The sequence below is a fragment of the Petaurus breviceps genome, unplaced genomic scaffold (genome assembly GCF_028583685.1).
Source record: "Petaurus breviceps papuanus isolate PSGF00001 unplaced genomic scaffold, PetGlider_PUasm1.0 189, whole genome shotgun sequence".
NCBI lineage: Eukaryota > Metazoa > Chordata > Mammalia > Diprotodontia > Petauridae > Petaurus > Petaurus breviceps.
In genome coordinates this window covers 24,297,880-24,324,827 of record NW_027185809.1, presented here as the reverse complement: position 1 = coordinate 24,324,827, position 26,948 = coordinate 24,297,880, and the positions used below count along the sequence as shown (strand labels likewise).

Sequence of the window (26,948 nt, the reverse complement as noted above, 5' to 3'; positions counted from 1 at the left end):
GAATCACAGAATCTCAGAATAGGAAAGGACTACAGGGACTGACCCTCTAGTCTAACCGGTACCTGAGCAAGAATTCCCCTTCCATCATACTTGATTAGATATCATCCAGTCATAGCTATTGCTTGAAGACCTCTCTTGAAGTCTATGTCCAATATCTCTGAAGTAATCCATTGCACTTTGGGATAATTCTAATTGTTAGTAAACTTTTCCTTAAATCACATCTAATCGTGTCTCTTTGTAATTTTGACTTATCACTTCCTGGTTTTGTCCTTTGAGACCAACAGTCAATGGGCATCTATTAAGTGCCTACTTATGTGCCAGGCTGTGTGCTAAAGGCTAAAGACACAAAGAAAGGCAAAACTAAACCGAAACAATGAAAATCACAATCCCTTTTCCACCTGGCAGCCTTCCAGATACTTGGAAACAGTTTAACTACCAGGGTTCACTTCTCCCTACCCCACTTCCTGTAACATGAGATATGCTAGTTTTTTCCTAAAAGCTGACAAATCTGGGACTTAATTGGGTCAGAGATGGGGAAAAACTCAACCTACACCCCTCTTGACACAGATTCCTAGTGGCATCTAGCCAAATTGGCATAGCTTCTTGGTACCTGAAGGCATAGAAGGTCCACTCATTGGGGTTTGGGGGCTTTCAGACTTGGTGGAAGTCTCATGACTACCCTAATGTCTAAGTTGCTTGATTAATTCCCTGTTTATACATATTAGTCTTTACAAAGTTTCTTTCTCATTCTCATTAGGATGATCACTCCTTCTATCTTAAGAATTTCATTCTTGACTACTTTTCATATCTCTCTTGGATGGCTTCCTGTGTAGAACTATAATTCATGTCATCCTACCTATCCTTTCTCTGAACCCTTTGAAATCTGCTCTCCTGAAATCTATGACACATGTCAGACTTCTCCACAAAATGCTAGCTGGGTACTTCATAGGTTCATAAAGTTAGTGCTAAAAGGGACCTTGGAGGCCATACAGGTGAATACTGGATTCTGGCCACACTATCACAGTATAAGCTCTGAATGATTCCATCATGGTGGGAAGGTTTTGAGTATAGTCCAAGCCACAGAGGCCAGCCTAGGTAAATACAGAGAGGCTGTAAAAAAACAGGACGCTGGCTACTAGGTGATAAATTCTTTGGCCAGGATAACCCACGAAACAAAAGAAAAAACAGTACCAAGTGGTCCTCAGTCTGGGGCATTGGTCCTCAAAATTGCCCTTGTTACTTATTTGCTGTGTGACCCTAGGAAAATAACTGCCTGTCTCAGTTTCCTCACTTGAAAAAAGGGGATAACAAAAGTACCTACCTCCCAGGATTGTTGTATTAAGTGAGACAGTATTTGTAAAGCCCTTACTACAGTGGCTGGCATATGGTAGGCTCTCTCTCCTCCCCTGTTCTGCTCTCTTAATGATGTGGCAGAATATCATAAAAAGGAGTAAAGAGTACTAAGAATTATATACCTTTTAGATGGTGTATAAAAATGAACTTAACTGTTGTTATTCTAAATGTTGGATCCAGTTCAATAATCAATAAATGAAAATATGCCAGGTAGAATAAAATTTTCTAAATATTAACATTCTTTTTTTCATTTTTCAAATGCTTTATTAATTTCTGATTCATTCATTTCCACTAGATTTTGAGTTACACATTTTCTCCCCATTTTTCCCCTACCCACTGCCCCAAAATAGCAGTTCCACACTATATCCCTTCCTCCAATCTGCTCTCTCCCATATCTTCTCTCATACCCATTTTGACTTTTCCAGTAGGGCATGGTGGATCTCTATGCCCCAGTACCTGTAAATCTTATTTCCCAATTACATGTAAAATAGTATTATTAATAGTATATATATTAACATTTAATTTTAAAACTTTGAATTCCAGATTCATTCCCTTCCTCCCTTGTCACCCGCCCTTACTGGAAAGATAAGCAGTTCAGTACAGGTTGTAAATATGTAGCTTATGCAAAACATTAACACAGTTGATATATTGTAAAAGACTGATTTTGTTTCCCTCTCTCCTATCCCACCACCCACTTGTTCTATTCTCTACTTTGATCTCGTACCTTTTCAAAAGTGAGTGCTTCCAACTTCCCTCCCCCCCAACCTGCCCTCCCTTCCATCATCCCCCCTCTCATCCTCTTCCCCCCTACTCTCCTGTAGGGTGAGATACCCTATTTAGTGTGTATTTCATTCTCTCTCCAAGGCAAATTCAATGAGAATAAGGTTGACCCATTCCATTTTGCCTTCCTATTCTTCCCCTCCATTGTAACCATTTTCCCTTGCCTCTTCTATAGGAGATAGTTTACCCCATTCTGTCTCTCCCCATCTCCTCTCATTATATTCCTCTCTCACCTCTTAATTTCGCCTTTTAAGTATCATCCTTTCCTATTAAATTGGTCCTGTGCCCTCTGTCTATGTCTACCTGTAAACATATGTACACACATTCACATGTGTATTCATATGCCCGTATGCCCTCTGATATATATGTATATACATATATATACATAGACATATATATACACATACATACATATATACATACATACATATATATATTCAATTCAACTATTTTCATACTGAGAAAAGTTTCATCAGTTACAATGATCATTTTTCCATGTAGGAATGTTAATAGTTCCACTTTGATAAGTTCCTTATGATTTCTTTTCCCTGTTTACCTTCTCATGCTTTTTTGCTTCTTGTATCTGAATGTCAAATTTTCTCTTCAACTATGTTTTTTTCATCAAGAATGCTTGAAAGTCCTCTATTCCACTGAATGACCATATTTTCTCCTTAAACATGATACTCAGTTTTGATAGGTAGGTGACTCTTGGTTTTAATCCCAGCTCCTTTGCCCTCCGGAATATCATATTCCAAGCCCTTTGATTCCTCAGTGTAGAAGCTGCCAGATCCTGGGTTATCCTGATTGTGTTTCCACAATATTCAAATTGTTTCTTCCTGGCTGCTTGTAATATTCTCTCCTTGATCTGGGAATTTCGGAACCTGGCTGTAATATTCCTAGGATTTTTCTTTTTGGGATCTTTTTCAGGAGGTGATTGGTGGATTCTTTCAACCTCTATTTTGCCCTCTGGTTCTAAAACATCAGGGCAGTTGTCTTTGAGAATTTCTTGGAGGATGATTTCTAGGATCTTTCTTTGATCATGGCTTTCAGGTACTCCAATAATTTTTAAATTCTCTCACCTGAATCTCTTTTCCAGGTCAGTGGTTTTTCCCATGAGATATTTCACATTGCCTTCTATTCTTTCATTTGTTTGGATCTGTTTAACAGCATCTTGATTTCTCATAAAGTCATTAGCTTCCATTTGCTCCAATTTAATTCTTAAGGAATGATTCTCCTTAGTGAGCTTTTGAGATTCTTTTTCCATCTGGCAAATTTGGCTTTTTAAAGCCTTCTTCTCCTCATTGCCTTTTTGAGCCTCTTTTGCCATTTGAGTTAGTCTGTTTTTTAAGGTGTTATTTTCCTCAGTCAGGTTGTTTACTCTCATTTTGTAATTTTCTTGCATTGTTCTCATTTCTCTTCCTAATTTTTCCTCCACTTCTCTTATTTGCTTCATAAGGTCCTCTATGGCCTGTAACCAGCTCATATTTTCCTTTGATGTTTTTGGTGCAGGAGCTCTGACTTCACTGTCTTCCTCCTGTTCCATGCTTTGATCCTTTTTGTCCCCAAAATAGGAGTCTAATGTTGGGTTCTTTTGTTTCCTTTGTTTCCTTTGCCTGGGCATGTTGCCATTCAACTACTTGACTTGTGGCTTTTTGCCACAGTAGGACTCTGCTACCAGACAGGGGAGCTTTTGTCCCAAACGCTGGGGTTTTCTCAGCTGCCAGAGGTATTAGTTGGGAGCCCTTGTCTCCACACACTCTGGCAAGCTGGACACACACCCCAGGACCTCCACCCTAGACTGCAATCCAGATCCAAGCAGGTTAAAGCAAGAGCGATTATCCCTCAGACTGGTCGCTTGGTCCCCCTACACTCTGCAGGCCAGGAGCTAAAGCTGCCACGTGGCAGAGGACCAGCCCTCAGAGGCTTCTCGCCCTGGGCACAAAAGCCGAGGCACTCCCAATTACTGGGTCCCAAAGTCCATACTGCACTGACCTCTCACTTTTTCCTTCGCATCTATACGTTGGTAAATCTGGAAACGATCACAGCTGCAGGTGATCTGGAGTCCCTCCAGTGGGCAGCTTGTCAGGCCCACCCTGGGGCTAAAACCTCAGCATGGAGCTGGGCTCACCCCCCACCCCCAACATTCTTTCTTCCTGAAAACAAAACCAGAATATGGCTTGGTTACAAAGCAAGAATGAGGGATAACCGATCACCTTGTAGGCTTCCTTGTTATCCTTACGATGCCAATAGAAGATGAGAAAGGCCCTTGAGCATTATGGGCAGATTCCCTGAGATAAAAGTCACAAGGATGGGCAGGCATGGATGAATTGTTATTGATGTTAGAAGGAACGTCAGAAACAATAATATCACAGATTCAGATCCAGGAAACACACCAGAATCTATTTCCTCCATCATCAGTTATAAGTTGGAATGTTTACTTCCCTACAAGGTTCCTATCATTTCCTCCCTAGCAATTAGTTCCTCCTCAGTGAAAATTCAACCTAGAATTGCAATTTCCCCTTCATTTAGCTCTCCCACTCCTAAAGGAGAAAAGTATTATCAAAGGAACTAAAAAATTATTAGCTGCTCTGCTTTTAGAATAGGGAAAGCTCCATCAGATTTCTGGATAATTGAAGTCCCTCATCACTACCATATGCTACTTCTGTGCCAGGCTTATGATGTTTCCCAAATTACTCATTTATTGTCTCTTTCTTTCCAGGTGGATTGAATTGTATTTTAAATTCACTTAGGGAGCCTGGTATTTAAAGTTAATTTTATTTCTATCATTAACCCTTTTATAGAATGAATAATTACCCCCTTATTTTAATTAAATAATAATTTAATAAAAACCAAAGATAACAATCTTCTGTCACAAACCTTGTGACACATTAGAAGTGACTAATGACATTATTGATTACTTGGGATAATACCTGTGGGTATCTACCTTATGGCAGCTGTTGTGAAAGTCAAATAAGATGACATAGGTAAAGGGTTTTGCAAACCATAAATGGCAATTATTATAAACTACTATCCCTGTCTTTGAAGGTACTGCATTCGTATGGGACACACTCACCTACAGGATTAACTATACATGGTAGCTTGGAATGGGGTCTTCAAAAAAGTGGGCTAGGTAGAGGAAATTTCCTGATGGAATGGGAACAACGTGGCAAAAGGGCAGAACTTAAGCAGGGAGAAGGCAGGGTGGCATTCCAAACAAGGATGATACAACATATCCCGGTGTCCTCTTTGTCCTATTTACTATCTTTGTGATCTCTCTTGTTTTACTCTGGAGTAAATGAACCAAGGAGATGGTTCATAGATAGATACTGGAAGAGTAATTTCTGAAGGTCCTGGCACAGAAGAGTGATTGCTCTTTCCCTGCCATCAGGGGCTGAAGTCATGCATGGAGATCTTTATCTGCTCCTTGGAGTACCCTGTTTTTTCCTTTCTACCAAGAGCAGAAAAAGGACTAGAGCAGCTCAGTAAACTGAGGACCATATGAAGGGGTGGGGGCACCATAACCAGCACTTCAGAAAAGTAATCAAGGTCTAGAACCAAAGAAAAATGGATTTGGTGTCAAGAGGGTCAGGGTTCAAATCTCACTTCTTCCATCTACTTATTACCTGTGCAATGTGTGGCAAGTTAGTTGTGTTCTCTTGATTGTACTTTCTTCTTCTGTGAAAAGGAGTTGACTAGATGCCCTCTGAGGGTCTTTTTGGCTTTAAATCTAGAAACATTCTAAGATCTTAGGATTCTTGTGGAGTCTGCAGACTAGTGTCAGTAAGGGCTGAAGCTAGAAGAGGTGTGTGGGAACATTATTGCCATGAGACACTTGATAAATGTTTGTGTTGGAATGGATCCGGTATTTTGGGAACTTAAGCCAGTATCAACATATAAAATGGGTAGAGAGGATATTAGAGGTGGAAAGACCAAATATGTATGACATGGAAATATCATGGTATTTTAATTCATGTTTTATTCATAAGGCAAAATATTGTATATTTTATTGAGGGAGAGGATTTGGTCCACACTTGTAGCAGCAAGCACTCCAGCGTCCCCAGGGTGGCTGCCAACACAGGTTCTTAGATCTGCTTTGCTAAAGGAAAGCAACTCAAAATGGGTTAACAAGCTTACTTTAATCAATCAAACATATATCATTCACCTAAGTCAGGGGGAAAAGGTCAGCACCCTGAACTTCAGAGTATATGACAGAATTATCAAGACAAACAGATCAAGCAGACAGGTTTCCAAACTGTCCAACCATTACATCCATATCAAATCACAATTACCATCAACATCTGGGTTTTTCAAAGCCAGGGGGCTCTCAATGGCTTCCCAGAATCTCATCTGGTCAAATCACACAATATTTCTCAAAGTGAGCCCCAAAACAAAACCTCACATCAGAATTTATATAGCCTTCTCCTGGCTCAGAAAATGTAATAACCTTCTTGACCCACTGCCCAATCAAAAAGTATCTCCTGAGAAACAAGTCTCCCACCACAGGCTCCAGGTGCACTTTAGCCTAGGGGCAGGGAAGATCTTAAAAATTTACATTCCCATTACAACACTTGGATTTTTTTTTATTGGAAGCCCCATTATCACTGCAGATAGGCAACCATTTGACAATTTATGGTCTTAAGAAAGCTGCCTGTGACACTGTGCTGCAATCATTCAGTCATTTTTCATGTCTGACACTTCTTGAGTCCATTTGGGATTTTCTTGGCAAAGATATTGGAGTGGGTTTCTATTTCCTTCTCCAACTCATTTTACAGAAGAGGAAACTGAGGCAACAGGGTTAAATGACTTGCCCAGGGTCACTCAGCTAATAAGGATCTGAGGCTGAATTTGAACTCAGTTCTTTCTGACTCCAGTCCCAGTGCTCTATCCACTGTACCATCTACCTACCCAGTGACACTGTGCTAGGAGACTACTAAAGTATGCCTGCCACCATTCATTCTGTAGCACCTGATTTGTAGCTGCCACATATGAATAGATTTGTTTTTTAGGGTTTTTCTGGTTTTTGTAAATTGTAAATGCTAAATTTCATTTTAGAATTAGATCTGTAACTCCTGAAAACAAAGGCTCCATTGTCATATAACACCACCCTCCCCAGCCTCAACACCCCCCAATGCCTCAAGGCTGCTCTCCTTGTTAGTGGTCAAGCTACTTAGAGATTTAACAAAAAAATGATGCAAGATGTTGAAGCTAATAATATTTTTAACTATCCTGTTTACTTATGCGATTTATTCCCTGCTATTCTTTGGCCCTACACTTGTAGTGTCGTTTTCAAGTATGCTCATTATGCTCATGTCGTATTCTTCCTCAGCTCATCATTTTCAGAGTATCACAAGGGACACATGAGACATAGGAGGCCTTTTTGTCAGGCGAGCAGACCCTACCCACGGTTTCCAAGTGTCCATGACATTGAACTTGACTTTGAATGAGGATGCCAAGAAAGACACTTCATTGGGATGCATCTTGTCTAGCCACAGAAAGGAAAGGGAATGAAACTGGGGCAGAATGGTACACCACATCCTGCCTTCCCAAACCAGGGATACTCTGCCTGTGGCTAAGTAGAATTGTTGCTTATAAAGAGTTGAGAGGCATTGGTCAGAGACTGGGGAAGCTGATAGGTGAAAACAGAAGGCCTTGATGAATAAGACTTGTGTCAGGCTGTTTGGAATGCTAAGTTTTCCCTTTTCTTTTTAACAATTACTTAGCCCAAAGTTCCTGGATCTCTTATACCCTGTGGGGGAAGGGGTAAAAGAGACCAAGCCAAATGCCCGTTTTCAGCAGCTGGGCAAAAAGCAGCCAGCATCTAAGTTTTTGTTTTCCAAACTGTTGAGCATTCAATTCCTATGCTATTTTGATTTTTTGACATTGAATTAGTGCCTACCACAAACTGATATGGAATTTTTTTTTTATCTTAGAATGAGACAGGGAAAAACTGAGGCTTTTACCTTAAAACAAAACTGGGAAAACAAACGTTTTTTTTCTCCTTATCATTAGCTGGAGTAAGGGAAGACCCACAGTCAAGAAAGGAAGGGATGAGAGAGGCAGAGAGAGAGAGAGACAGAGAGAGAGAGACAGAGACAGACAGACAGAGACAGAGAGAGACAGAGAGACAGAGACAGAGTGACACAGAGACACAGAGAGACACAAAGGTAGAGAAACCTATGAGAAAAAATGAACTGAGATGACAGAATTGTCAACAAGATTTTGGCTTTGGTGTTGCAGTGGCTGGCCAACTAGCCTTAGCACTTTTGCTTTGGAGGGTGCTGAGACAGCTGGAGCAGCTAAGGCAGCGGGGCTTCCACTAACCTTGGTGTTAAAGGTAATTTCCAGAATCAAACATAGACTCCCCCTAAACATCCCTAGCAAAGAGGTGATATTTGAGTGCAACTGCTGCTAAATCTAGTTAGATAAAATGACATATTAGTCAAATGCTTTGCAAACCTTAAAGTACCATACAAATATTAGCTATCAGTCAGTTATCAAATTGCAAAGCACTTGCTATGTGTCAGGTATGGTGCTTACTAAGGATACAAAAAAAAATGTATGAAAGTAAATGGGTAGAAAGTTGATCACAACTCCCCTTTTCAATTATTTCTGTAGCCCCAGAAAATAATCCTAGCTTATTTGGAAGTAAGAGTGAGGCAATAAAATAATTGGCAGTATAACAGGCACTGATATGTTAAGTGATTCCCTGAGGGTCACATAATGTGTGTCATAGGCAAGACTTGATCTCACATCTTCTCAGTTTGAGTATGGGTCACTGCCTCTACAAAGTTCAATGATACAGACAGATACATCATTGAAAAACACATATTTATCATATATATAATATAAACAGAAATATATCAATATATGTTATGCATACATACACAGACATACAACATACACAGATATAAACACGCATATATACATATGCGTAAATGTGCATACACCCACTCATATCTAATACACATAACTATATTATATATGTATACATGTATAGATACAGACACATATAATTTATATGTGCACACACACACATATATACACAGTATATCTATGATAGACAAATGATGTGCACAGACACATGCATACACATATATGTATATGCCTACAATGAAACAAATATACACTAAATAATCTATGTTTATATATACGTAAAACACATATATACACACAACATAACCTGGCATAAGCATATCTATATACACGTGTTATGTGTGTGTATTCACATACTCATATCTAATATACATTTATGGTATGCACACAGGCATAGACAGACACATTTAATTTATACATACATATGTTATAGATATGTATATATACAGTATGTATATGAGAGTAGACATGTGATATGCACAGATAAACACATGCACACACATGTCTATGTGCATATGTATTACAATGACACAAATATGCATAATAAACACACACACATAAGCAGAGTTTCCTCATTTCTAAAATGGCAGCCTGGTGCTGTGGAATGAGAGAGAGAACAAGTTACAGTTATGAGGTCTGAAGCACAATCCCAGTTATGCCTCTTAATACTTGCATAGTAGGTTCTCTTTGGGTACACTCTTCCCAGTCTTCTCCAGACTCTCTGTAGAACTCTCACTTATTCCTGGTGACCATGTGAAAGCTTGGGGAAAGGGGTATTGGAGTCAAGTACCGAACAAGTAGGACTCATCATTGGGTTGATTGCTCTGATTGGCTGCTAAGTCAGTATTCAAGCGATGTACTAAAGGGATGATCTGTCCCTCCTACTGTGAGGAGGGGGGTTCTATTTAGAGGTCAATTTGGAGTATAATTTCTGTACCCTATAAGTACAGCATGAATATATTGCATAGGTAAAAGCCTGTGCTTAGGATAGAGCCACCTCCCTTTGGGTTTTCTCTTCCTTGGTACAAGACCTTAGGCAAACTTCAAACATCACAGTGGCTACATCTCCCACCAACGAGGTGATGACATTGGCATCTCCTGGAATGGTAATGACTGATGGCAAAGGGTAGTGTCTATATTGGACAGTTTCACTATTCCAAGAGGGATCACTTAGACAACAGCAAGAATGGGCTGGTGCCAAGGGAGCAATGGGGAAAAAGAAACCACCAGAAAGAAGCTCACAGCTGGCATCTGAGAAGACTGTGCTCAGCAGAGATGAAACGTGAAATGGCTAATTAGCAACCTACTAAAAACTTCTTCATGTCCTAATGAGGCTTGCACAGTAGCCTGCCAATAATTGTGCTGGTAGTGATGCTACTTAATTCCTTTTACTCACTCTGTTATACACACTATTATTCTTCTGTCTAGTGGTTTTCCCCCTTCCTTTTTTGTATCGAAATAAAGTATCTGCTCCAAACTTGAATTATATTTGTTCACCATGTATAACTTTTGTTGGTGGTGGTGTTTTGTTGTTTTCTGTAGTTGTTTTTTTTAACTTCAGACCCTTTCTTGGGAGAGAGGAAACCATATGTTGGAGATAAAAGCAGAATAATCAAGGTAGGAGTGATGAGTCAACTAATGTAAGAATTGGTGGACCACTTTCCTTACCAATCCCAGCAATGAACCTGGTACATAAGTACACTCCTGGGTACAGAATAATAGGGAAGGGTGAGGGTCATGGACTCATGAGACTCAGAGGCAGTTGCTTCTACCCACCATGCTAGCTCTTTATGAGTTTAGTCAAGTTACTTAACTTCTCTGAGCCTTAGTTTCCTCATATGAAAAATGACAAGGTTGGACTAGATAACTTCTAGGGAAATGATAATGTCTTTACCTAATACCCAAGGAAAGTGCTATAGATATGTGAACCGTGTGTAACGTCCTAATGCTAAAACTTTAAATTGTGCTAAAGATGAAGCTGCTTGGGCTGTACCATATTCTAGGCCCACAGGTTAGAGGCCACAGATCTGTTCTTCCATCTTTGGGATTAACTCTATTCTGGATCTTCTTAGTGTTACTGAGAAAAGCCCAGAGTTCTATCAGTAAGTAAGAGAATGGTTGAACTATTAAAAAAAAATCCATCCTGATATGATAGGTCCGTTTAAGAGATGGAAGAATAAGATCTATCTAGGGCAGGGTGGGGAACCTGTGGTCTCAAGGCCACATGTGGCCCTCTAGGTCCTTATGTGTAGCCGTTTGACCGAATCCAAGCTTCAATTCTGTTAATAAAAGAATTTTTTTCTGTAAAACTTGGACTCAGTCAAAAGGCAGCACCCAACGACCTAAAAGGCTACTGGTTCCCCACCCTTGAATTCTAGGGCAAATAAAGTCATTGTACTTCCATACCAGCTTTCTGATAATTATTAATGTATTCAATAAATTACATTGGCTTTTTTGGGGGGTGATGCATCATACTGCTGATTCCTACTGACCTTTTCCCATTGACCTCCATTAAAACCCTTAGAAGTTTTGTGTTATATACAAAACTAGAAGTGGCCACTTGACCTCCATTAGTCCTATTAAATGTCTTTTTAAAAATTAAATATCATCTTATTAAATTCCTTACCACCATTCTAGCCTTTTCAGATATTTATCAATTCTGCTATCCAGTGGATTATAGTTCAAGCATACATCGAAGGATGAATTTGAACTCCAGGCAACCTGACTTCCAGGTGATTCACATAAACTCTCAGTTTCCCAAGGAACTCTTGAAGTCTCTACATTGCCAAGTAATTGCTAATCTGTGTTGTAGGAGAAGAATTTCCTTACTGGGAGTTTCCTACTCCATTGAAATCGAAGATTAGTATTAACTTATTCTTTTAATGCCCTGCTTCTAAAAATGACATCATATTGTAATATCTAGAGATGTGTATGCATGCACATATTTATTATATATTCAGAATTATGTGCATTTTCCTTAAAACAGCTCTATAAAATAAATAGTGCAAGGATTGTTATCCTGATTTACAGATAAGGAAATTCAATACAGACATATAATTCTGATTCTAGTTCATGTCAGAAAATTGCCTATTTATCTTAATTGCATTTTCCCATATATATATATATATACATATATATAATAAGAGATTTATTTTCAGTTTTCAAACATATTTCTCAGGTGTTTTTTTTTTTTTACTAATCATAGTTACTTCATTTTATTTTTCCTTTCGGTTCCAAATATATTCCCTCCTTCCACTCCTCCCCTCACCCACTGAGAAGGCAAGGTGTACTACCGTTTTATGCTGTCCTATCGTATATTATCGTGGGCATTCAAAAGTTTCCTTACTAATGTAATATTTATTACATATTCTTAAACTATAAATTATGTATCTTCTACATAAAATGTTAGTTTCAATGACATTTTTTGGATACATCTTTAAATTTTTGTGGGCTTTTTTTAGTGAAAGATTTTCATTTTATTAGAAATTGTTTGCCAAATGGAAACTGTTTTTTATCTTTATGGCTTAAATAAATGTGTTCTAGGGTGCTCTAATATTTGGTCACAATTCTATCCCATTCAGAAAGGAGGAAACACTGGGGAACAATGTTTTATTTGTAAAAATGAATGCCATTGTGCCACGCCCCTTAGAAAATGTACTTTTCATTTCTCTTGTTTTCTTCACTGAAGTGGATTGAGTTGGAGAGGGCACAGACAAAGTAAATTTGAGCTAAGGGATTTGAGCAGGAGATAACTTAATAATAATAATGATTATTATTATTATTATTACATAGTGCTTTAAGATTTTCAAAGCCCTTTATGTAGATTGTCTCATTTGATCCTCACAACCCTGGAAGGTAGATGCTATTATTATTGCCATTTTACAGATGAGTAAACTGAGGGTAAAAGAGGTCAAGATCACACAGCTAGTAAGTATCTGAAACAGGATTTTAAATCAGGCCTTCCTGACTCCCGGACAAGCACTCTGGCCCACTGTGCTACCTTGCTGGAATAATTCTGGTCAAACTCAATTTCTAGAAGAGTGGGACTTGGGTTCCTATTACATAATGATCACAGTTCTGTACTTGATTTGGCATGGTGCAATGTAAAGAAGTACCTAGAAGAGGGAAACGGGATTTAGGGTTTTTTCATTATATTTAGAGCTTTGCAATTGGCCTAAGTCGAAATGTTTGGCTCTATGTCTTACAGGTAAAAACAACAACAATCCACTTGTCTAGATGATTCGTATTTTAACAACCTGTTGAGAAAACAACCTCTCCTCTTCCTATACTCTGTCATCTGTCTGCATTATTTGATTTCCTCACATTAATTTTTCCCCTTCCATTTCATGGCTATGAAGTAGTTCACATCTGAGTTTTTTCATCTTATGTTTTCCATTCCAAAAAACTTATAACTAAGTAGAATAGCTTTTGTCTTTCTCTCTCGTGACATAAATCTAATGCATTATTAACATGAAATCCAACATTTGTTGAGATCTTATGTATATACATATATATATACATATATAGTTCATATACAGTATTATTTTTGTGGCACATTTCATCATGGTACTTATGAAATATTCAATTCATTCCAATTTCTCCACCAAATATTTAAGAGTTAAAAAGAAAATTGGGAGATGAAGGAAACTAAAATTCTTTGTCCTTTACATTAAAGCAAATCGTTATTTTCCTTAGCAATAAAAACATTATTAATAACATGTCAACAGTCATTTTAATTGTATGCACAAATGTTATTAAATTTCACTTACTGTTTGAAATACTTCCACATGACTTATGCACATGCACATCCTATAGTATGAATTTATTTTTAAGCTTACTTTTCTAGACCAATTAAGAAAAGAATGGCTTTAGATAAAAGGAAAGATGAATAAAGGGGTAAAACACATGGAAGAATATATACTTGGAAACAGGCTTGGTTTAGTTGACAAGTTTTTCATGTGGTAAGGGAAATAATTTTCCATCACAAATATTACATATCTCAGAGTTTTGGGTGGTTTTTAATTTTTAAAACACTGGATTTGTCAAAACCGAATGTTGTATCACTATAATGACCAAACTTAGCCCTGGATTGAGTTGAGAAAATAGCCAGGCATTGTGGCGCATGAAGATAGAAGATGGCAGATTGATTGCTTGAGCTCAGAAGTTCTAAGCTAAAGTGGGCTATGCCAAATGTGTGTACACATTAAGTTCACCAATAATATGGTGTGCCCCTGGGAACTGGAGACCTCTAGACAGCGTAAGGAAGCATAAAGTAACACAGGATGGAAATGGAGCAGGTGGTGATCATTAATGGGATTGGGCTCATGACTGGTCCCTGCACTTAAGGATGGAAGAGATAAGAAAAAAGGTGGGGGGGGGGCATGGGGAAGAAAGAGAGAGGGGAGGAAAAATAGAGGGGGGATATGAGAGACAGACAGACAGAGACAGACAGCAGATTTGAGAAAATGATTCCCTCTTCTCTGAAGAGGTGGAGAACTACAGGTGTGGACTATTGCAAATACTATCAGACATGACTAGCATGTTAGTTTTGCTGAATTGATTTTTCCTCCCTTTTTCCAATTCTTTGTTACAAGAGGTGACTGGTTAAATAGGAGAGATGAGAAATAATACTGGAAATACAGGTGATATAGAAATAAATGACATCAATAAAGTTTTCAAACAAGACTGGATTTTTTGCAATTTATGATAAACAAAATTTAAGATGACTAGAATAATTTTTTACTAAAGGTTTTTTTTAAAGCTACATGGCTCAAATAAAACAACACCCTAGAAATGACACACATATTCAACTATAATTTATAAATAGACATGTGATAATAGACATAAATAAACAAATAGGGTCTTCTCAACATTTGTTTTTCTCATCACAAATGATCTGGTAAATTGGATTGTTTCATTTTTAATTTTTAATGAACAGGTCATTTGGGGGAAAATTAGGGGTTCAATTGTATTTGAACATCTAAATAATGTCCCAGATCCTGCAAGTGTAGAAATTCATATAAATAAATGTCTTTATTGGTTAGTGTCTACTCTTAGTAAGAAGTGGATGTCCAAATGCTACCTAAAACTGAGCCTATATGCCCAAAGAAAGCATTAGATTGAATTTAGCACTATGCACTGTTGGGAATGTTTTGTTTGTTTGTTTGTTTTTTAGTTGATGAATAGATAAGACCAATTTATAAAATTTCCAGATAAAGTATTACATGAAAACTCCCAAGGTCTACAGTGAGTATGTGTTGTTGGGGAAAGGTGGCATCACTTTCTAAAATCCTTTGCTCTTGCAGTCAGCAATGAGTTTCTGATCCCCTGGGGGTTATATTATCAAAATCTGTTTACTGTTTATTTTGTAGTTACTTGACTTCCAGATCCATACTTCTGAATCTGCAAAAAGATTCTGATGTTTCATGCTGATCACTATAAAAAAAAAAACAAAAACCCACCACAAAAGAAAAGTAATGGTGCTTTTAATTCTGAAGATTGATGTTCACTTCTTTGTTAAAGATGAAAGGATACAAAGGACCCGGGATTATTTTACAGACAAAAAGACTTTCTATTCTGTCCATGATGCAATGTTATAATGGGAGGAGAGCCAGCTATTTAAAATCAGATGCTGTTAGAGTGTAATGTATGCTATAAATCATTCAGTCTAAGCCAAATATGCCTTCTTCACAAACAGCTATTTTCAAATCCTAAAAGCTCTTTATCTGATCAGCTCCCAAGATTACAGTAGGAGATGCACTTTTGCAATTAACCCTTTTCTCCTGGTAATCTCTTTCCTGAACAAGGTTAGGCTGAGAGTTTTCTAACAACAAAGGATGGATGAGTGTTAGCTGTTAAGTGTGAGGCTGAATAAAAATGGCTGAAAAGAAATCTAAGGGAAGCTAGAGGATAGCCACACCCAGTTCTAATATAGACGGTTCAGAAAAAAATCCATTATGCCCGAGGGTAACGAGAACTATGCATAGATTTTTCCTTAATTGTTCAACAGAAGCTCCTTACCCCATTGCATTTTATTAACAGATAGAAGCTATGTGCTTTCCTCACGAGCAGACTGATAGAAATTCGTGTTCAATTCAATAATAATATATAGCTACGCCACAGTCTTTTTCAGAATAGTGACAGCTCTTCCCTAGTCCCAGTTTCTTTTGTTTGACCACAAACACATACCTTGGAATGGGTGTGTCCTTCTCTAAAAAGATGCACTAGAGAACGGTCTGAAATATGACTTCTAGGAGATTTCATTCTCTCAATAGAAATAAATGTGGTATACTACACTGCCAGGGGAAAGCATATCAGTCAGAACCTAGCAGTAAACACCAGAGATGGGTAAAGTCTAAACAAATGGTAGGTAAAAGAGTAATGTTTCTATAAGGAGTTTCCAGGACAGGCAAAAGATGAAGCATCACAAAACACACCCGAAAATGATAACCAAACCACAAAAGGGAAAATCCAAACACAATTTTGTGATGAAAGTAAACAGATTTACCACTCCAGCGAAAAGTTCTGGATTATAAAAGCATGCAAACGTCCCACAGGTGAAACAATACAAAACGGATGGGGCCCTTTTATGAGATTCTCCCATGCAGGCTTCACCCTCTCATTGTAGGCATGCATTACTAGAATAAATTTAATACCCTGACATTTCCAGTTGCTCCATAGACAGTCCATCTTGGTAGAATCAGCACTGGCCTGCATCTTGGGGTGGTGAAGGAAGTCTCTCTGTTGCTTTCTATCAGAGTACTAGCCTAAGTGCTACCACTTAAGCATTCCAAAGCATGAATAGGTTAGTGGGTATCACTGCTTCCTTGCACTGGCTACAGACTGATGCTGTAAGCAGAACAGGGAAAGGGGGAGGGCATATTGTAAATGCTGCAGTCTTCACTGCAGCAAATCAGCACTGGGATGTGATTGCCCTGGGGAGCTGTTGCCTATGAGAAAGGATGCAATTGCCTTGCAAATTAAATGCGTTTGTTGGGCAGCCCAGGTTTGTTCCCACCCTGGAAATGGTTAACTGATCCTGACTGGGAAAGGCACAAAATCAAATTGGTATGAGAGGGAAGGGAAATCAAAGGCAAAGGGATGGGAGGAGTGGGGAAGGGAGTCTGCTAGGTGTTTCCTATGATTAGCTATAGCTTTAAATATTAATGTTCTAGAAATTTCTTTAGAATAGGAAAAATCCAGACATTTCTGTGGCTTAAGTTTGCAATACATTACAATTTGATTTAATAATTTGTTGGGTCATGTTTTATAAAGCTTCACGAATAACTAAAATAAAACTATTCATAACCTGCATCCCCCTTCCCACCCAAAAAAAAGTAAAAATCCTAGCCTAATGAACACCAAAACATATCATTAGTGATGAAACCCTCACTAATGAAATTAATATTCTTTAGCTCTTGGCCCATTGAAGAACAGTATTGAATATACCTGGGACAGAGAGATTTCAGAAACAATTTTTTTTTCAGATTTTGTTGTTGTTCAGTTGTATCTGTCTCTGACCCCTTTGAGGGGTTTCTTGGCAAAGATACTGGAGTGGTTTGCCATTTCCTTCTCCAGCTTAATTTACAGATGAGGAAACTGAAGTCAACAGGTCTCAGTGACTTGCCCATGCTCACACACCTAGTAAGTTTCTGAGGCCAGATTTGAAGTGAGAAAGATGAATATTTCAGGCTTGATACTCTATCCACTGTGACAGATTTTATTTTGACAGACATCAAAATAAAATAATTTTTTCACCCCAAAAAACTAAACAAATACAAAGGGAACAAATTAGATAAATACAAAGTGAACCATGGTGCAAAGAGAGAAATAGTCATTCAATAAGCCTCAGCTGCTGATTCATTAAGTAATCTTCCAGCAGAATGTAAGCTCCTTGAGGGACAGAGACTAATTTTTTCTTTGTATGCCCACTCCCTTATGCAGTGCCTTGTACAAATAAGCACTTAATAAGTGCTTTAATTGAATTGATTAAAAGTTTGATAACTGATTAGACTGTCAGTTTGATGTTGCCCTCAACATCTATAAGGTATCCAGTATAGTTCTGGGCTTGCCCTAGGGTTGTAAGATATTAGGGGTGATGGAGACCACTTGAGAAACAGTTTGCTTCCAGAGTCTTTCAGAAGTTCAGGGCTTTTCAAGGATATGTCAAGCATAGTTGAATACAAGAATCCAGACTGAATTATTAATATCCATCCTAGACTGAACTGAAATCTCTGAAAAGACTGGACTGGTATCTAGGCTTGGTATTTAAGCAAAATTTGAGTCAAGGTTGGGCAGTTGACCATCTGTCCTATGTGCTCCAAATTATATTGGATTCCTTAGACATGTCCCAGTACGGACCTACATTCCCAGTACTGATTCCAAAACAAATGAAGCTTCAGAGGAGGATGGTCAGCATCCAATCTATATTTCCAAAGAAAGATATGAACAAATTAGATTTAGTAAGGTAAACTACCAAGTTCTGTTTATCATTTGGAAGCAAACAGAATTCTGGAAACTGAAGGGGGAAAAATGTCATTTCAATATTACAAGGATGTCAAAATGACTGAGATTATATTTTTGCAATTTTTATAAGAAATAAATGAGCCAATACAAATTAAATTAAGAAGTAAAAATGTTATTTCCCCCTATTTATTGAAGCTGGTGGTACAATAAAGGCTCAGATTTCCAGCACTGCCTTGATCTCAACAAGCTTCTTCCCATCACCAAGAAATGAATCATTCCTGGACAGCTGATCGGAGACAAGTCTTGAGCATCCATACAGACAGCCCTGAAAATAAGAAACAACGTGACCCACTTTTCATGCCTATTAATTAAAACCTGTGATCCTTCTCTTACGTAGTTTTTATGGTTCCTCATCGATCTCTCTTTCAACCTCAAGGATCTCTGTCTAGTCTGGATTATTTCTAATTTGTCTACTCTCTTCCTGTCTACTTCATCTTTTTCTGACTTCCTTCATTTGATTTTGCCATTCTAGACTGAGTGGTGACCTATATTGTATAATTTGAGGAGATCTACTAACAAAACAATTTCCCTTCCCCCCCCCCCCAATTACTGTCATGATGCTGATATTTTAGGAATAGAGATCAAACATTGTGTAGTATTAAAAGTTTCGATGTAAAATGCAACTATCCCAGAAGGATATAACACTTTAATCTATGAACTATTAATCTCAGTGTGAAATAGTAGTTTATCAGATTTTCTAGTAAGCACTGATAGAATGGATCCTGCAATAGAAAAAAGTACATTTTTTCTTGTGGAGAAGGAGAGTGTGGTGGGTATAAAAAGAAGGAAGGCAATTTAGATAGATTTGCTACACGGAGCACTGCTTTATGAGACAAATCTGGATAGGTGCCCTTGCAATGAAGTGCCCTGAGTAGTCAAGAGGCTTCATCAGAGGATAGGAAGCCTTGAGGGGAAGGATGTGAAGGATACAGAAAGCTTGCTCTGCCTCTTTGCTCAGATGTCTTTACTTCTTTGGCTCTCAGTAGAGGAACACTCAAGGAAAAAAAAAAACAACAACAATTCTGTTGAGACCTGGATTGTCTTGACCACAGCATTTCCCTCCGTGATGTTCTTTATAAGTTCCTTTCTCATACCCCTATGAGACCTTTATTTCCCTCTCTTCAGTTATCTTCAAAGAACTAACCACCTTCCCATTCCTGATGAACATCTTCTACACTAGCAATGGACTCTGGGCAAAAATACAAGCTAAGCAGATCTCAAGATTGAACATTAATGATGTTTACGAAGAACAAAGATTTTTTTTAAATGACTTTTGTTTATTTCTTTTTTTCCCTTTTTTTTCTTTTTGGAGGGCAATTGGGGTTAAGTGACTTGCCCAAAGTCACATGGCTAGTAAGTGTGTCAAGTGTCTGAGGTCAGATTTGAACTCAGGTCCTCCTGACTCCAAGGCCAGTGCTCTATTCACTGTACCACCTAGCTGCCCTGAATATAAACTTATCTTAAAGAAGGACTGAGCCAGAGTGATTTGGTATCACATCTTAGAGAGCCTTGACCCTGAGGATGCTTAATCAATATTACCTGATGATGATTTGATATCTCACCAGAACTGTTTCCTCAACTGTATCACAGTTATATTAGTTGCTGTCAGAAGTAAAGAATGCATTATTATAAAACATTTTCTAAATTATATTGTTCCTGAAATGTAGTTGATGGCTTCTTTAAAAAATTGGATTTCAAAAAAGTATATGAAAGTCCAGTAATATTTGGGGATTCAGTTAAAAAAGGAAAAGAACGTAACTGATAATCATTTAACTGGAGACAGTGTAGTTTATTGGAAGGCATGATCAAATTGAAGTCACAGGATCTCTGTTCAAATCTTGGTTCTCCTCCTTACTTTGGCTTAGTCACTTCATTTTGGGTCTCAGTTGTTTCATATGTAAAAATGAGACAGGGGGAAACAAAAGTCCCTTAAAATTTGATGCCTTATGTTGGTCAGAAAGCACTAAATGAAAGTGGGTGCAGAAAGAGAAACATCAGTGATTGCTGTTTATTCAATTAATTGTTTCTGACTCTTCATGACCCCGTTTAGGATTTTCTTGGCAAAGATACTGGAGTAGTTTGTCATTTCCTTCTCTAGCTCATTTCACAGATGAGCAAACTGAGGCAAGCAGAGTTAAGTGACTTGCCCAGGGTCACAGAGCTAATGTTTGAGGCCAGATTTGAGTTCAGATCCTTCTGACTCCTGGGTCAGAACTCCATCCACTGTGCCACCTAGCTGATTGCTTCCATCCCCACTTTTAGTGAAATTCTGGAAGTATAAGGAATATAATGTTAGTAGGCACTTAGCAGTTTAATATTAGTACTAGTATCATGTACTTAGCAGCAAATAGCACCAGTAGTCAATCTTACCCCTGAATATTAACAGGTGATTACTAATCAATGCTAATACTAATCTAACACCACAACAGATACTGCTGAACTATCAGACAGCAGCACATTCCTTACAGAAAATAGAATGGCATTTTCTGCCATACTGCTTGCCTCTAAACAAACTTATTCTTTCTTTAGTTCCTATGATTTACCATCCCCCCAATCCAACTTATTATTTTCCCAGTGTGTGCAAGTGGGTGTGTGCATGTGTGTGCGTGTGCGTGTGTGTATGTGCTGTCACAGAGAACCAGTACAACAGTTTCTAGAGCTATAACTATTGGGTCAGTAAAATTATGTTGGCCAATCAGAAGTTAACCCACTTTGCTCTGAGATATCCCTGAAGAAAGAGCTCCAGCTTGCTACCAAGAGAAGCCTGGAATGCTGAAAATATAATTTTTTTATTAATTAAATTAAATATAATTCATTTATTATACAATTATATATAATTATATATTATATTTAAATTATATGTTATATATAAATATATAAATTTATGTATATTATATATAAATAAATATAAGTTAAATATAATTTCAGATAAAAGTTTTCAAGGTCCTCCTATAGTCAGTAAAAGTCTAATGATAATCTCAAAATATAATTTAAGTAATCCACTATTTCAAAAGAAACATAATTCTCTGTAGCTCATGCTTAAACTGACCATTCTATTTTCTGTGATGAAAGTACCGCTACAGTATCCACTATAAAGCATCAGATGTGTATTAGCATTGATTAATCCCCATACTTGATACTCAGGTTACATTCATTTCTTTAATTTTCAGAATGAAAGGATTAATTAGTATGTGTCTAATGTTTTTTTTGTTGTTGTTGTTTGATTAGTTGGGTTTTTTTTTTTGTTTTCCTCAAGCATAAGAATGAAAGTTTCAGTATCACAATGCTAGAACAGAATAAAAATAAAAGACCAATAAACATGGAATAACTTTGTATAGTATGCATTTCTTGATTTAGTCAATCAATAAACATCTATTAAGTTCCTACTATGTTCTAGACTAGGTGGTGTAGTGTATAGAGTACTGGGTCTGAGTCAGGAAGACACATTTTCCTTATTTAAACCTGGCTTCAGACATTTACTAGCTGTTAGCCTCAGTTTCCTCATCTATGAAATGAAATGGGGAAGGAAGTGGCAAACCACTCCAGTATCTTTGCCAACAAAACCCCAAATGGGATCATGAAGAATTGTACACGAATGAAATGACTGAACAATATGCTTCGGGCACTCTGTTAAGTCCTGGTGAAAGACAAAAAAGGAATTCGTACCTGCCTTCAAGGAGCTTACATGTAACACATAAGGAGATAGTAATTACTAAATATAAATAATTATTTTAGTATCTAGTAAATACTAATAAGTAGATCCTAAAATAAGAAGACATTGCATTTGTACAAAATTAATACAAGGCTTCATTTCACTCCAGATTTTCTCTGCCACACCCCAGAAACCTCTTCATCCCAGAAGCTCACTCCAGCCCTAGGATTATACATAGGTAAACATGTATACATATAAATAAACACAAAACATGCACAAAATAAATACGAAGTCATTTAGGAAAACACCATAGGCTGGGGAGCTAGGGGGATGAGGGGTTAGCCTGGGAGGTTACAATGGATCCGTAAAGTCCCCTGGGGGGAGAGGAAGAAGTTAGGAATTCCAAGTCAGCAATATAGTTTAGTGTATAGAGTGGTCAACCATCCTAACAGGGACCCAATCAGCTCACCTAATCAGAACTGACAAGTCTATACCTGAAGGTAATATAGCTACAGAATTTTTGTTGATCTAGACTTGCATTTCATAACAACATGTAATAACCTGAAAATAGCTGGAACACTTTACTGAAGAATCATATCAACTCTTGTAACCATCTATGAACAGTTTTCTTTTTTGCACTCAGTGACATTAGACATAGGGAATGAAGGAGAGAGAATCAGATGAGATAATTCATGTAAAGTGCTTTGAAAACCTCAAAGCACTAGATATATTTGAACTGCTGCTGCTGCTACTAGATTACTGTGGGCTCCTTGAAGGCAGGAACCATCTTTTGTTTTTCTTTGTGTCTCCAGCCCTTAGCACAGTACTTGGCACATAGTAGGTACTTAATATTTGGGTTTTTTTGACTGACTAATTACTATCACTATTCTTATTTAAGAGTCGAGGATGCTTCCAAGTTAAAATTAGGCTAAAAGAGTTTTAAAATACGGGCACCATTGATGAAGTGGAGTACAGAGGAAAGAGAACAAGTTTTAGTGGAGAGATAAGTTGAATTTGGGTTAAAGATGATGGTTTAACATGTAATTATAGGTCTGTATAAATTGTAGATATAGGACTAGAGTCCACTAAAAGAGTTTTGAATCAGGTCAGTATTAGAGATAAGTGATCTGGGATCCCCATCAAGACCCACTCACAATTTTCTATGTGAGGAAATAATGCCTAGAGAGATTGGATGGTTCCATCCAGAGTTGCAGTTAGCTACCGCTCTCAATTTAATCATGTATTAGAAACCTAATATGAGCTAGGCACTATATTAGGAATTGGAGATATAAAGACAAAAATGAAACAGTCCTTCCCCTCAAGAAGCTTACATCCTGTTCAGGGAAAAGAGCATGAGAAAATGAAATAGAAAACAAATACAAAGTTGCTTATCAGGGGAGAGTATACTTGAATTACTATTTCCACAGAGGGCTGTTTAGAACTTTCTGATGCTTCCAAAGAAACAGTGATCATAATAAGACAGCATTTGGATGACTGAAGAATGAGGAGCCTGGAATAATAGACACCATAATAATGGAGAACTCTAGCATCAAGTGGGCACTCAAAAATGTTATTGGACCAACGACTAGGCTGTAACAGGGAGATAAATGCTTATTTATTGATTAAAATCAAACTCTTTTAAAAATAAAAATAAATAAAAAGATCAAGCTCTTTTGTATATTTTTATTTTTTCCACTTGATGTAGACTATTACAGTGATAAGTGAAAGGGAGATCTCCCATATTAGAAGCATTTCCATCTCTACTCCCTTTTAAATTCTGTGATTAAAAAATATTCAATAAATTTATTTTGTGAACATACATTTGTATTAAAATATAAATGTGTGTGTTTCTTATATGTTCATATATTTGGGGAATATTATAAATATATAGCTATATGTGTGTTTGGGTATCTATAGGCTTGTCTATATGCATGCATCTTTGTGTATCACTACGTTAACAATTAATAAGCTATTTATGGTAGACTGAGTCAAGATGGCAGAGTAGAAGCAGGACCTCCTTGCTGTTCTGGCTTCCACCTTCCCCAATCCACGTAAAAAGGGGACTCTAAACAAACATTGGAGCTGCACAAAATGACACAGAGAAGTTAACCACCCACTGAGAACAGCCCAGCAGGCCGGCAGGAATTGGCCAGAGCAGTGCTCTGGGAGCAGAGCCCAGCTCCACACTGAGGCTGTAGCCCCAGGGTGGGCCTGACCAGCTGCCAGCACAAGGGACTCCAGATCAGCAGCAGCTGTGGCCATTTCCAGATTTATCAACACATAGATGCAAAGGACAAAGTGAGAAGTCAGTGCAGTCTGGACTTCAGGACCCAGTAAGTGGGAGTGTGTGGCTTTTGCCTCTGGGGAGAGAAGCCGCTGAGACACCAGCACAGCCAGCCAGCGCCACATGGCAGCTTCGCCTCCTGGCCTGCAGAGTGTAGGGGGACCAAGCACCAGTCTGAGTGGTAATCGCTCTTGCTTTAACCTGCTTGGATCTGGATTGCAGTCTAGGGTGGAGGTCCTGGGGTGTGTGTCCAGCTTGCCAGAGCGTGTGGAGACCTCAGAGAGGGCACCCATCTAATACCTCCAGCAGCTGAGAAAACTCCAGCATTTGGGACAAAAGCTCCCCTGTCTGGTGGCAGAGTCCTACTGTGGCAAAAAGCCCAAAAGTCAAATAATTGAGTGGCAAAATGAGCAGGCAAAGGAAACAAATCAGACAGAAGATTCCAACATTACATTCCTATTTTGGGGACAAAAAAGGAGCAAAGCATGGAACAGGAGGAAATCAGTGAAGTCAGAACTCCTGCACCAAAAGCTTCAAAGGAAAATACAAGCTGGTTACAGGCCATAGAGGACCGTAAGAAGCAGATAAGAGAAGTGGAGGAAAAATTGGGAAGAGAAAGGAAAACAATGCAAGAAAATTACAAAATGAGAGTCAACAGCCTGACTGAGGAAAATCACATCTTAAAAAATAGACTAACTCAAATGGCAAAAGAGGCTCAAAAATTCAATGAGGAGAAGGATGCCTTAAAAAGCTGAATTTGCCAGAAGGAAAAAGAATCTCAAAAGCTCACAGAGGAGAATCATTGTTTCAAAATTGGATTGGAACAAATGGAAGCTAATGACTTCATGAGAAATCAAGATGCTGGTAAACAGATCCAAACAAATGAAAGAATAGAAGGCAGTGTGAAATATCTCATGGGAAAAACCACTGACCTGGAAAATTATTGGACTACCTGAAAGCCATGATCAAAGTAAGAACCTAGAAAGCATCCTCCAGGAAGTTCTCAAAGAAAACTGCCCTGATGTTTTAGAACCAGAGGGCAAAATAGAGGTTGAAAGAATCCACCAATCACCTCCTGAAAAAGATCCCAAAAAGAAAAATCCTAGGAATATTACAGCCAGGTTCCGAAATTCCCAGATCAAGGAGAGAATATTACAAGCAGCCAGGAAGAAACAATTTGAATATTGTGGAAACACAATCAGGATAACCCAGGATCTGGCAGCTTCTACACTGAGGAATCAAAGGGCTTGGAATATGATATTCCAGAAGGCAAAGGAGCTGGGATTAAAACCAAGAATCACCTACCTATCAAAACTGAGTATCATGTTTAAGGAGAAAATATGGTCATTCAGTGGAATAGAGGACTTTCAAGCATTCTTGATGAAAAAACTATAGTTGAATAGATAATTTGACATTCAGATACAAGAAGCATGAGAAGGTAAACAGGGAAAAGAAATCATAAGGAACTTATCAAAGTTGAACTATTAACATTCCTACATGGAAAAACAATAATTGTAACTTATGAAACTTTTCTCAGTAGTTGAAGGGATTAGAAATATATATATATATATATATATATATATATATATATATATGTATGTATGTATGTATATATGTCTTTATATGAGGGTATATGGGCATATGAATACATATGTCAATGTGTGTATATATGTTTACAGATAGATAGATAGATAGACAGACAGACACAGAGAGAGAGAGGGGGGGGCACAGGACCAATTTAACAGGAAGTGATGATACTTAAAAGGTGAAATTAAGAGGTGAGAGAGGAATATAATGAGAGGAGATGGGGAGACACAGAATGGGGTAAACTATCTCATATAGAAGAGTCAAGGGAAAATGGTTACAATGGAGGGGAAGAATAGGAAGGCAAAAGGGAATGGGTCAAACTTATTCCCATTGAATTTGGCTTGACGAGGGAATGAAATACACACTAAATAGGGTATCTCACCCTCCAGGAGAGTAGGGGGGGAAGGGGATGAGGGGGGGATGATGTAAAGGAAGGAAGGCTGGGGAGGAGGGAAGTTGGAAGCACCCACTTTTGAAAAGGTACAGTATCAAAGCAGAGGATAGAACAAGTGGGAGGTGGGATAGGAGGGAGGGAAATATAGTCAGTCTTTTACAATATATCTACTATGTTATTGTTTTGCATTAGCCACACATGTACAACCTATACTGAACAGCTTATCTTCCCAGTAAGGGTGGGTGACAAGGCAAGAAGGGAATGAATCTGGAATTAAAAGTTTTAAAATCAAATATTCAAATATATATGTATATACATATATATATATATATATATACTATTATTAATACTACTTTACATGTAATTGGGAAATAAGATATACAGGCACTGGGGCATAGAGATCCACAGGAAAAGTCAAAAGGGGTATGGGAGAAAATATGGGAGAGAGCAGATTGGAGGAGGGGATATCCTGTAGGACTGCTATTTTGGGGCAGTGGGTA

At 38.0% G+C, this 26,948-nt stretch overlaps 1 protein-coding gene across 3 annotated transcripts in view; it reads right to left on the bottom strand.

Moving 5' to 3' along the window:
- The window catches only part of RTN1 (reticulon 1), a 277,572-nt gene that overhangs the window by 30,059 nt on the left and 220,565 nt on the right, over positions 1-26,948 (bottom strand). Inside the window, exon 1 of one of the 3 annotated variants that reach the window (XM_069092059.1) lies at positions 16,662-16,964. The exons of the other annotated variants lie outside the window; for them this stretch is intronic. Within the exon in view, the coding sequence (XP_068948160.1) occupies positions 16,662-16,722 (61 nt within the window). The 5' untranslated portion in view covers positions 16,723-16,964. Of the gene's footprint in view, positions 1-16,661; positions 16,965-26,948 lie in introns of those variants that run through there. 3 annotated transcript variants of the gene reach the window in all.